The 12,921-nt window shown below is 36.1% G+C and overlaps 1 protein-coding gene across 6 annotated transcripts in view; it reads left to right on the forward strand.

Moving 5' to 3' along the window:
* CNTRL (centriolin) overlaps window positions 1–12,921 on the forward strand; it is a 79,769-nt gene that overhangs the window by 18,377 nt on the left and 48,471 nt on the right. For 2 of the 6 annotated variants that reach the window (XM_070250380.1, XM_070250381.1), the window contains exons 7-11: window positions 2,726–2,919; window positions 6,743–6,799; window positions 8,697–8,816; window positions 9,723–9,951; window positions 11,616–11,725. In XM_070250380.1, coding sequence (XP_070106481.1) covers window positions 2,726–2,919; window positions 6,743–6,799; window positions 8,697–8,816; window positions 9,723–9,951; window positions 11,616–11,725 — 710 coding nt within the window. The remainder of the gene's footprint in view (window positions 1–2,725; window positions 2,920–6,742; window positions 6,800–8,696; window positions 8,817–9,722; window positions 9,952–11,615; window positions 11,726–12,921) is intronic. The other 4 variants (XM_023628610.2, NM_001308962.2, XM_023628611.2 and 1 more) reach the window with 2 other exon arrangements.

Raw genomic sequence — 12,921 nt, forward strand, 5'->3', positions numbered from 1 at the left:
GCAAGACATGGTACTGGCCTTTGTGTAGCTTATGTTTTAGTGGAGAAGACAGACAAAAAGCAAGTAAACCCAGAAAAAGTAACAGAGGAGAACCCCCATTTTGGTAAAGTGGTATAAAGGAATGTCTCTCTGAGGAAGTGACATTTAAGCTGAAGGCAGAGGCAAGAGAGGATTAGCCATGTGAACAAAGGCATCAGGGGGAGGGAGCAACTTGTACTTCGAAGTTGGAAAGACCCTGGTGAGAAGGAACTGAAAGAAAAACAGTATGACTAGAGGGTAACTCAAGAAGAAGTTTGGAGAGATGGGGAGGGGCAAGATGGCACAGGGCCTTGGGGTTTGGCTTTTATTCCAGGTGCAGTGGAAAGCCCTTGGCAATTTTTAAGCAAGAGTAGGACGTGATCCGGTTTATCTGTTGAGAAGATTATTTTTGATGCAGGATGGAGAATGATTTGGAACAGGGCAAAGTGGAGATAAAGGGACATGTTAGGAGGCTATTGCAGTAATCTAGGCTAGAATTGTTGGTGGCCTGTATCTGGGTGGTGGATGTAGAATAGACAGATCAGTTTTGGAGGAGAATCAGCAGCACTTTCTCATGGATAATGCCCAGGCTTCTGGCTTGTGTAAGTAGTTGGATGGTGATAGTGTTTATAAAATGAGAGAACTCAGAATGCTGAGTTTGAATGTTTGTGAGAAAACCAAGAAGAGAGTCAGAAATGTGAGTCTAGAGTTCAAAGAGACCTGTACTAGAAATATAAATTTTGGAGTCATCAGCATAAAAATGGTATTTAATTCTACCAGAATCGATTAGCTCACTTGGGCAGGCATTGGGATGAGCTAGAAGGGGAACTAGCCAAGGAAACTGAGAAAGAGGGGCCAGCAAGATAGGAGAACACCAGGAAATAATGGGTTGCAAAAACCCAGAGATGATTTCAAGAGAGGAAGTGGTCAGCTATGTTGAATGTTGCTGAGACATGAAGTAGTAAGATGAGCACAGAGAGGTGCTTTACATTGGCAGTATTTGATGATGATCTTGACAAGAGTGGCTAAGGAGTCGTTGACACAAATGCTGGATTACAGATTGAATAGTGAATAAGAGGGAGACATTTGGATGAAGATTTGAAATTTCCTCCCACAATTTCTCTCCCCTAGTACCTAATAAATGAGTTTAAAAAAAAGTTTAAAAGTGAAAAAAAAAAATTCACCAATAGCTTTCAGACCAGGAAATGGGCAGAAGAGATTGCAGTAAACCTCAGAGCTAGTAATTAAAGAAACAGGATATTGAAGAACTAAGTGGAGAGACAAATCATGGCTCAATTCTTTTGGTACTTGAGAAGACAAGTAGATGAGATCAAAGAAAGAGAGGAAAGATTGTCTCTTGATAAGAGGGGTGGGACACTTTCTCCAACAGAAGGGAGAGAAGATATGTGCAGCTGTGGGTAATTTTGTTGCTTTGGTGGTAGGAAAATGAAGAAGTTCCCACTGGTGTTTTTTCAATTAAATATGAAGTCATCAGCTGAGAAAAAATAGGAGTATGGGAGGTTTAAAGAGAAAGAGGAAGGTATGAAATAGCCATTTTTAAAGGCTTAGGAAATGAGCCTGTATGTTCAACCATTTGGAATTGATGTTGGTACATTTTGACTTATAAAAATGCAATTTCATGTGGTTTGATCCAATACTTGAGAAATATGGTGAATTTTTATTAGTTTGGGATCCACCTACCTCAACATTTGTTACCCTGAAGTTTATGTTTTGGAATCCGTAAAAATATAAATAATGCAAAGAAAAGTCATCATATAAATATACTATTGGGAGAAATGTTTAAACTGCTTATGATTCATTCATGACTTTGAATATTAATTAGGAGCCTTTAAATATGCTGAGCTCTTGGGATCCATTGGTGAGCCAGATAGAGGCAGTTTCTGCTTTCGCTAAAGTAGATAAGGCAACAGCCAAGCTATTTGATCATATTTTACAACTCTGTGTGTGATGAGGGCCACAGCAGAGGTGCAGGGTGGCGTGAGAGCATCCCCGAGAAGCATCTAACCTGGGGAAAGGGTAGAGTCAGGGCAGGCTTCTCAAAACGTTTTTTAAGACTAAGACCTGGAGGATGCAAAATAGGCCAGTGGGAGATGGAGGAAGACAGTTCCAGGCAGATGGTGTGACCAAAAGCCTGCAGATGAGAAGAGGCATCACAGATCTGAAGAAGTGGAATCATTGCAGAAAGGCTGCAGTGGGGTGTGCTTGAAAAAGGCTGGAGAGGGAGTTTGGGACCAAATCACGAAGAGCTATGTCAGTTCTTCATGTAAGCTTTTTGGATCCTATCCTAAGCATAATAGGAAGCCTTGAAAGGATTTTTAAGATAACACAGTATTTTGCAAATACGCTTGCAGCATTGTTTGAAGTGTAATTACTAATATCAAATAAAATATTGCATGTCTTTGTAGGAGACCTGGGAAAAACCTCATTTATCACACACTAATTGAACACTTGGAAGTGTTATCTTTTAAAATTGTTATCCAACAGATAATGCCTTCTTTACCTCTTACTATAAATCACTTTCTAGCTCAAGGTAGTCTTTTTTTCCAAACCTATAGTGAATAATTTTAAAAGTGGAATTGTATTTATACAATTCTAAGACTTCTTTTGCTCTTATTTGAGAAATATTCTTAGCTTTCTTCAAGTAGAAGATACAATGATCAATACACTATTAAATTTGTATCGGCAGAAGAGGTAGAAAGACTGGAAAGAGACCTGGAAAAGAAGATGATGGAAACTGAAGAGCTTAGGAGCAAACAAACCAGATTCCTCGAGGAAATTAAAAATCAAGATAGATTGAACAAATCCTTAAAAGAGGAGGCCATGTTACAAAAACAGAGCTGTGAGCAGCTAGAGAGTAACCTAAACACGAAAAATGAATTGGTAAGTCCGTATTTTACATTGCTTTGACTATATTCTCTTGAAATAGAGAATTCTTTGTCCTTGGGTCTAAGAATGCAACTTCCTAACCATAGAATGGAGAAGATGTGGTTTAACAGAAACATGTGCAATAGGTTTTACAAGTTGCAGTTGACTGTGCACTGTATGGTGTGGCTGCCCAAAAGTCGAGTGCTGCCTTGGGCTGCATTATGTGACGTAGAGGATCCAGAACAAAGGAGGAAGGTGAAGCTCCGTGCTATGAGGAGCTGGTCAGACTGCCCCTACATGTGTGTATTTTTTTAACAACAACATTGTTTTTGAGATTGTACAATGGCAAAAACTTTTAGAAGGCAATTTGGCAAAATTATTCAAATTTAAATGGACATACCCTATGTCCTGTATCTTGGAAATATTCTGTGTAATATTTATATTATATTTCCATTATTTATTATTCTATAATAGTTGTAATATATAATATTTCAAATAGTATATTCTGTAGAAATGGTAGCAAGAATGCATGAGGATATTACATATGTGTGCATACATATACATATATATAAGTACACATACATACATATGTATACAAGGACATTCACTACAATATTGTTTACATTAGTGACATATTGAGAATAACTAAGATGTCCCTCAGTGGATATCCATGTGGTAGAATAATCATGTTACTCTTAAAATGAGTTAGAGCTGTATGTGCTGATGTGGAAGGATATCTAACACATATTGCTATGTGGAAAAAAGCAAGCCGTTAAATAGGATATCAAATATGACCCTATATAGAAGGATAATATATAATAGTATAAGCATGTGTAGGGGAAGATGGTAGAATATATACCAAACTCTTAACAGTAGTTGTTTCTGAGGAGTAGAATTATAAAGCACTTTCAAGTTGCCATTTATGCGTATCCATAATGTTTAAATTTTATATAATTTGGGTTTATGGTTGAAATAGGTAGAAAAGATGTTTTAAAAGAGAAGGGTTTAGACAGACTAGATGGCATGTGATCAGAAGGTGCCTAACTCAGAGGCTCCAAAGGTCTTGAGACCATATCCTATGAGGAATGTCCAAAACAACCGGAGTGTCCAGGCTGGAGAAGAGGAGACCCAGTGAGCTGTGACGTCTGCCTTCAGATAGGCAAAGGACCATTTCATGGAAGAGGAGCTAGAGTTATTGACTAAGGTCCCATGAGATAAAATTAAGAAATGGTAAATAGTTTTATAGGAAAGCAGTTTTTCATTTAGTAATAAAGAAGAAATTTCTAATAGCTGTCCTGAGATAAAATGTGATAATTCTGGAATGTGTTTGCTTTCACGAGAACAGACATATACTCAGGGTTTGACATTAGACATTAGGCAGGGAGATGGACTAAATGACGTAAAAGGCCTTTTCAACCCAGAGAATCTGATTTCGTAAAATTATTACACTGTTTTCCCTAAAGGAAAAAATAGCTATTGGTACCTTCCTCTTTTTTTTCCTTTTAACACTTCTTTTTCTGATCAATGCATAACTTAAATAATTATATTTCTCATATAACTAAGAATCCTAGATACAGTTATCTTTTTTTTTTTGCATCCCTCTTTCAAGATTAGCATTCTGGCTTAATTACTTAATTTGTTGACAAACATTCTGCTTAAGCACTTACCTTTTTAGCAAGAAAGAAACTTCCCTCCTCTGTGTAGAAAGGAAAATTGGTACTTGAAATCTGAATACTTAACTACCTTCTTCTTGAGCTCTTCTTTGCCTGAGAAAAAAGGTAATTTATACTAAGTGGACATGATGAAAGACAGGGCTCTTCCCCAGCTCTATTAGTCAAATATTCAGAGCATTTGTGGGTTCCTTTGTATTTGAAGTTAGTTTTCAGGTATGTCAGCTGTATTCTGAAGGCGTACTATTTAGCAGTGAGCTCTGTGCCATCACTTACTATTTGTATTTTAAATACAAAAATAAAAAACAGTATTTACTATGCTATCACTTGACATTTGTGAACATTTAATAAATTGTCTTGAGTTATTGATCTTTTTTGTAATATAGAATCCATCTTTTATTACTAAGATAAAAGAACTTTATAATTTCTATATGCTGATTCCCTGGTGCATGTTAGTTAACCCATTGAAAACCTTGGAAAAATGTGTGTTTTATGATTTTGCACTATCCCCAAGTCATGGATTATTATAGTTGCCTAGTTTTCTCTTTTATTTATAATATTTTTGATATATTTGAGCTTTGAATAAATGTTTTGTAAATTGTCAGTAGTTTTTGCTGGGCTTTTTTTCTGTAACTGTTTTTGGTTAGAAGACAGATTGTGCTTTTCTTTGGTTCATTATGTTATTTTTATCATCAACTGTTTGAAAATATATTTATCTACAAAGTTAATGTATGTTTATTTTAACAAATTCAGACAACATAAATTTATACAGTAGAAAATGATCTCACTCTTCCCCTCCCCCATTCCCTGGATGTTAATACATATCCTTTTTGTTTTCTATGCTTATACAATATATATGTAATTACATAGTGTATACATACATATATACTATGTAATTACATATATATATACCTTTGAATATTTTTGTGATTATAAAAAAGAATTTTGCTACATATTTTTTAAAATTCTGCATCTTATTTTTACAAAAGTGTATCACAGACAGCTCTCCAAGTTAAAAAAAAATACGCATGCACACACTTGCGCACACACATATATACACACACATAAATCTTCCTTATCTTTTTCAAAGTCTACTTTGTGTTCCATTATATGGATCCTTCATAATTTATTTAGCCTACTGTTATTGCTGACTATTTAGGTTGCTTGCACTTTTTCGTTATTAAAAATAATACTGCAGAGAAAATCTTTGTGTGTCTATATATCTTATGCATTTATACTAGTAATTTCTTAGTATAAATCACTGCAAGTGGAATTACTGTGTAATTTGCATTTTAAATTAATGCACCCTTCCAAAAGCTTGTTAACTGCTTTACAATTCTACAGCAGTGAGTACAAGAGCCCAATTCTCCACTTCATTTTATTATTTTGAACTTGTGAATAGGATAGAAAAAAACATGGAATCTCATTGCTTTAATTTCACATTTCTTTAGTTGTTGGAGAGTTGAGTATTACATATGTATATATTAGCTATTTTGTATTTCCTCTTTAAATTTCTTCTTTTAATTCATATTGTTTTACCTGTTCTTTTATTATTCTAAAGGAGTATTCTATGTTTAAAAAAGGAATTCTGGGTTTTGTTCTCAGAGCGTACATTTGAAAAACATTTTCCATTATCTTATGCAGAGTGTATGGTGATAATATCATCTACAGTTGTATATGTTTTCCAGTTTCCTAAAGTAATTCTTCATATAGTAGGTAGATTAACCTATAAAAGAAATGTAGTAACATTGATGGCCATTTAAACTGTAGTTGTCCCCCTCTCTTCTACCAACAAATATTGACTTTACCTTTAATATTAATGTAACTCTTTGTCTTTTTGCAAGTTATTTAACTCCTCTTCTTCAGTTTCCTCATTTTTAAAATAAGAATGATTTACCTGTCCTGACAGCCTCACATAGTTGTGAGGACTTAATGAGGTAATGAATGTAAAAATAATTTGAAATGAATCAAGCTAAGTAGTGGAAGGTGGTAAGTTTGTAACTCATGGTTAGAATGATGATAAAATGTGTCCACGTAAGAATAATGCAGGTGCTAGTAGTAGTGTCTTCCTAAGGTAAGTTGTCAGCAGAGAGCCGCTCACATTGTTACAGCCTCGCTCTCTACAGTTCTCCAGGTGATGGTGTCTGTTTGCTTCTTTCCCCTTTTAGCCTTTGTCTTGGTTTCTTGCAGACCGTTTTCTGCCGATTCTTTATTCTTCCTTAAAGGTAGTTCCTTCAGGGCCGAATGGCACACTGTGTGTTTCATGGTTTGCATGATAACTTGTATTAATATGCTTATGTACATTTTAAGTTTTGAAACTGGCTTGCCTTCTCGAGAAATGTGCTTGTGTGTTTATGTACAATTTTTTTAATGGATGTGTACATAGGAGAGTGAATTTGAATGTGGGGGAGAGAATTTGTATCATTTTTCCTATTGGTAAATATGTTAACTGCAGTCAGCTCTTGATTATCCACAGCTTATACCGTAGCTGGCCTACTTTCCAGGTCCGCTGACTCCTAATTTGCTCCTTTATATATTTCCGCAATGAACATTTATTGATTGCTTACTATATGCTAAGCCTAGTGCTATAAAAGACACAAAGTGACTTTAAGATGCACAGAGTATTTATGATTATTTGCGCAGAGACCAGTCCGTGCATTCTCCATGATTCCAGTCACATTTGCCTTTGTTTGGCCCTACTGCCAATGATCTTTGGGGAGAGAAGCCCAGGATCAGTTGATATTGTTGGTGTGAGTTGCATTCTTGAGAATCGGGGACTTTTTAAGAGCACTCAGTGACTGCGTCAATATGAGTACTATGTGGATGCCCTGCAGCAGGACATTGAAGGCAGCACAGTACAGTAGACAGAGTTGGATTTGAATGCAAGAGACTTGGTATTGAACTCTGTCTCTTCTACTGCCAGCTGTGCAGTTGGGCAAGTTATTTAACCTCTCTGTGCAGCTTTTATCATCTCTTAGGGTAGTTCTGAAGATTCGCTGAGACTGCACATGTAAGGTGCTTAGCCCACTGTCTGGCATACAGTGAGCACTTGATCAAGATTACCTGTTATCCAGGTTAGCATTGCTTCCACTTTGGCGGATAATCAGGAGGTGACTGTAAGCTAAATCATGCACGACTTTGATTTCCTGGGCCTTGTAAAATGTTCATGTTAGTTTATGTTTTGTTCTCTTCAGTTTGCATTTTTATATTAATGAAGTTTTTCTGCATGTTTTTTGTCTGGTATCTACTATCAGACGCTGGCCAAAAAAAAGCCTAAAATCACTTTGTAGACCTTTGAAATGAACTCAGAGGATTGGTTTAGTAGAGATGGGGCTGCTACTGGTAGTTAATTTTAGCCTCTGCCACTAATCTAATATGTAACTTTTGACAAGTCAATTTACCAATCTAGGATTCAATTTCTTTATTTATACATTCAGAGACTTAGATTGGATGATTTCTTCTAGCTCCAAAAAGAAGTTGTAATTATAGTAGAAATACTTTATTAAAAATTTAAGGTTACTTATTTAGATCTGATTGAGCTTATTCACATCCCTTATCCTCTATTACAAAGAATAATGTTCTGAACACTTAAAACTGGGAAGGCATTAGCCACAATACTACAGCAACAACAGTACAGCAATTAACACCAACTTCTTAATTCCATCCTTCTCATTCTTCCTTCTGATTCCTTTGTAATTAATGTAAAATATCATTCTTATCCACAATTTGAAGCTATCATTAAAATCGCAGAGTAAGTTAAATAAATTAGTGCTAATTATTGGGAAATCAGGAAGCAGGTACTTAGTGTACTACTTACTTAAAAATAATTGATACAGAGTTATTTTCACTTTTGGATAAGCAAATTTAACTGGTTTTTAACATCTTTATTCATTATATCCTGAAATAGCATATAAACTTCAAAGGTCTTTTATGTGATCCCTTTGATAATTTCGTATTTCATTCTTTATAATACTTTAGAATTAAGGTAAAATGCTCTGAGTGTTGTGCTATTTGCTTTGGGGTTTAAAACAATCTACTTATTCGTTATGAGTAGAATTTGCCATTGTACTTTTATACTAACTTACTGATGCTATGTTGTTTCATATCAAATTGGGCTAATAGTTAAAACAGAAGACCATGGAACTAACACGAGCGTGTCAGAAACAGTATGAGCTGGAACAGGAATTGGCCTTTTATAAAATTGATGCTAAATTTGAGCCACTAAATTATTATCCATCAGAGGTGAGTTATTTTAATTTTTTAGTAATCCAAAGTTAAAGCCACCATAGAGTGGGGCAGGGGAGCCTGGACGATGGAGACATTCAAGGGATGTTGTCAATAACCACTCCACTTTCTTATTATGAGGGCATCAGCAGAGTAAATGTACTTTGGTTAAATCTGCAAATTATTTCTCTCAGTAAGTTAGAGCAGTGTCAAAAGAGGTTACAAGCCCCAGCAGGTTTTTGCCCACAGCCCTATCCATAATCTGAAGCAGCCTCCTAAGCCTCAGTTACCTTACTCAAGAGTGTGGTTGATCAGCTCCTTTAAATCTGAACTCCCAGAAAAAGTGTGCTGTCTGCTTTGGTGACCATGGAATAGTCATTTCCCTACGTTGTTTGTTCAGTAGTCAGTGGCTTCAGTATTAGTCACCCATTTACAAATGCCACTACAACAGAGGAATCGCTTAACTTCTAAGATCCAGTGATTCCAACCAATACCATATATTATTTAGTAAAAATTCAATTATTAATATTTATTAGACTGAGATTTTGCTTCTATATTGTCCAAGAAACCAAGATAAAACACCTAGATTTCTGACTTGAGAGATTAAGCAGTGCTAAAAATCACATAACTGTAGGCGGTTCGTTAATCAGCCAATCCAGTCAATCCAAACTCACTCGTCAAGGGTAGGAGGAGGAATCCTTTGAGATCATTTTTTATTCTAGTTCATTTTTGGTATAATAAGAATAAGATAAAAGAATGATATATATTAGAAAAAAAGAATGATATATATTTTTCAACTTCTAGGCCTGTAGGATTAACATGTAGGCAATTCTGTGATATGTTCTTCACTAATAAAGTGAATAATGTCACTTGTCTGCTGTGAAGTTGCTTATTAAACCATAAATCTGTTTATTTTGCCTTTAGTATGTTGAAATTGATAAAGCCCCAGATGAAAGCCCTTACATTGGCAAATCCAGATACAAGAGAAATATGTTCACCACAGAGAGTTACATTCTCGATAATGCCCAGCCAATAGAGATCAAGAAGATGGAGCCAGGCGAAGGGGAACAACTCAGAAGCGAACATGTGACCCTGAGAGCCCACACACCACTGGACATGCAACTGGAAGACAAAGAGAGAAAAATAAGTGCAGGTTAAAAAAAGTTACTTTAAATTCTTTAAAAATATAAAAAGATTCACTATATAGGCAAATTTTGTTTTATAATTCTTTTAATTAAACATGATGAAGGTATTTATTGTTGTTTACATGAAAAATCCAAACCAAAAGTAGTGATTCATTGAGCAGATTATTTTTTAATGATTCCTGTTACGGTTGAGAATGGGGTTTTTGACAGTAATTTGGTGGCACCTTGTCCAGGGGATCCAAGAATGCATAAATCTCGTCCTTCCAACAGGTCCTTCTCACCACTGGAGCTATACATTCAAAGGTATAATTAGTAATAAATGAAGCAAGTAAAGTACCATTTTTTGATTACTATGCATGTAGCCCAAACCTGAAGCAGTGCTTTGAATAAAGTGGATCAGTACACTCTCCTTAGGCTTGGACCTAAGGTGGCCTCTGACTCTTTCCAGCCTCTTTCATACTCCATGTCATCAACCTTCTTCCCTACCCCAAAAAACATCTAATTCAAGGGATCTTACCACCTCCTGGCAAGTCACAAAGAGGAAGAAGTCAATCCAAGAGGGCACTTAAGAGACCCTGTCAGGGACCATTCCCATGGCCACGAGGTTAAGTTTGCGTGCTCCACTTTGGCCGCCCAGGGTTTTGCTGGTTCGGATCCTGGGTGTGGACATGGCATCATTGATCAAGCCATGCTGAGGTGGTGTCCCACATAGCACAACCAGAAGGACCTACAACCAGAATATACAACTGTATACTGGCGGGCTTTGGGGAGAAGAAGAAGAAGAAAAAAAGAGAGGATTGGCAACAGATGTTAGCTCAGGTGCCAAAAAAAAAAAAAAAAGACCCTGTCAGTGACAAACTTTGAATCCACTTACCCACTCGGCTGCATTGATATGGAAGAAGGAAAAAGCACAGCTGAGTTCATGCATCCCGCTAGTAATCATGGCCCCATGGTGGGGCTCTCACCAATCAGATTAGCAGCTTATCTTCCCTTGGTTGGTAGCTAAATGGAAAACATATGGAAGACCAGTGGAGGTTGACTTGGAGAGGGGAGAAAAGAGACTCAGTGGTCCGTGTCTACATATACTGTATCCAAAGTTCTGGAGGGAAAAGCAAAAATGAATCAGATATATGTGTAGACTAGCTTCAGGGGCTCACGTTTTCTAGGAGGCAGGGAGGGAGGGAGGGACAGAGAGAAATTGAAAATTTGAGGGAGAAAGTAGTTGATCTGAGATTACCTCCAGCTGGGAGAGACTGTTCAGTAGTGAACTTCTTGATATTGAGTTCTCTCATAAAGCATTTATCTCTAGCACAGGTTTTTTTAAATAGCTTGAACTTAATTATAATTGGTAAGTGCATATTTACCAATAAAATCATTCTCTCAAGAGAGTCTCTTAGTATTAGGAATATCAAGGAAAGCCCATTTTATGTTAAGAATTTTACAAATTAAAGGGTCAATTATAGTTGTATAGCAAATCATGAAACGATTCTAGAGATTAAGAGAGAGGAAAATCATCATAAGAAATTACCTTTTTTTTTTCATCGCTGTGATCTATAATGACAGAATTTAATTGGGGAGGAGGAGGTTTTGCAAAGAAAGAAAATCTGGTAGAAATTTGAGAATTCAAGATTTTTCTTGTGTCTGTGTGTGTCCATGGTTTTTAAACTTGCAGCACAAACTCGACTGTCAAAACTGCATGATGAAATAGAAAAGGCAGAACAACAAATTGTAAGAGCTACTGAAGAATTTAAACAACTGGAAGAAGCTATACAACTTAAAAAAGTATGTAAAAGCAAAGCAGCAGTGCTAAGAGGAAGTGCAAACAATGGCATGTTTTCTTCTTTCATAACCATGTACAACAATTTGAAAATCAGTGCTGCCTCATTGTGGAGTAACGCATTTCAGAGTCAAATATCATTCTAGCATTTTCCAGTTATGTTTTCCTTCCACTCATTATGACATCCTGTTAGCATTTTATAAAGTTTGTAGAAATAAATTACTTACAATTTACGTAAAGAAACATATTCAGTCTACTCTATTATGAAAGTATATACTTTACCCAGGGAAGTTACTTTCTGATCTCTCTCGTCTAATTAAATTAAGCATTCCCCACTTTTAAGATCCTAGGACCTAGATTAAGAGCCAGAAGACATCTCTACTATACCATGAACATTATCAAACACAAGCAGCAAAAATGTAAATGATATAAATATAAAATACACTGCACAAAAAGATGGAAATGATAGACTCTCAGTAATTACCAATGTGTATCATGAAGAAGTAAGCAGTTTAAACCCATGGTATAATTGCAGAGGGAGAAAATTCAGAAAAGGAAGTATTTTGACATTTTAGTTTTTAGATATGTAAAAGGTTTAGTTATCTGCAACTTATAAAAATCGTTGTTTCAAAATTATGATGTAACTGCATTCATCACATAAGAATGTGACTTCCAAATTATAGATTCTTTTAAAAGACGCACTGTATCATTACTTTCAAATTATATAGTAACTAGAAATTGATTCAGGTTTATTGGAAGCTTGCCATATATGGCACTCGCTGACTGGGCTGGGCCCTGAGTAATGAACAAAACAGGTCTGTGTCCCCCACCTCGTGGACAGGCTTGTAAAGGAAACAGATGATAAACAAGTAAAAAAAGTAAAAAAATATATGGTTAAACATGTGTTGTTTAAAAAGATAGAAAAATAGAAAATGAGTAGAGAAAATAAAAAGGATATAATTTAGATTGTGGGGACCCACAGGAACCACTCTGAGGAGGTGACAATTAGTCTGAGACCCAAAGGATGAGAAGGATCCAGTGAGGCAGAGTTAGGTGAAAAAGTATTCCAGGCAGAGGCGACGGTGTGTGCAAGGGACGTCAGACAAAAGATTGCTCTGCAGAGTGAGGAGAGCGTAGTGAAAGATGAGGTTAAAGATCATGCCAGCTATCACAGGCCATTTGAAGGAGTTTGAATTTTATT

The sequence above is a fragment of the Equus caballus genome, chromosome 25, assembly GCF_041296265.1.
Source record: "Equus caballus isolate H_3958 breed thoroughbred chromosome 25, TB-T2T, whole genome shotgun sequence".
NCBI classification, from domain to species: domain Eukaryota; kingdom Metazoa; phylum Chordata; class Mammalia; order Perissodactyla; family Equidae; genus Equus; species Equus caballus.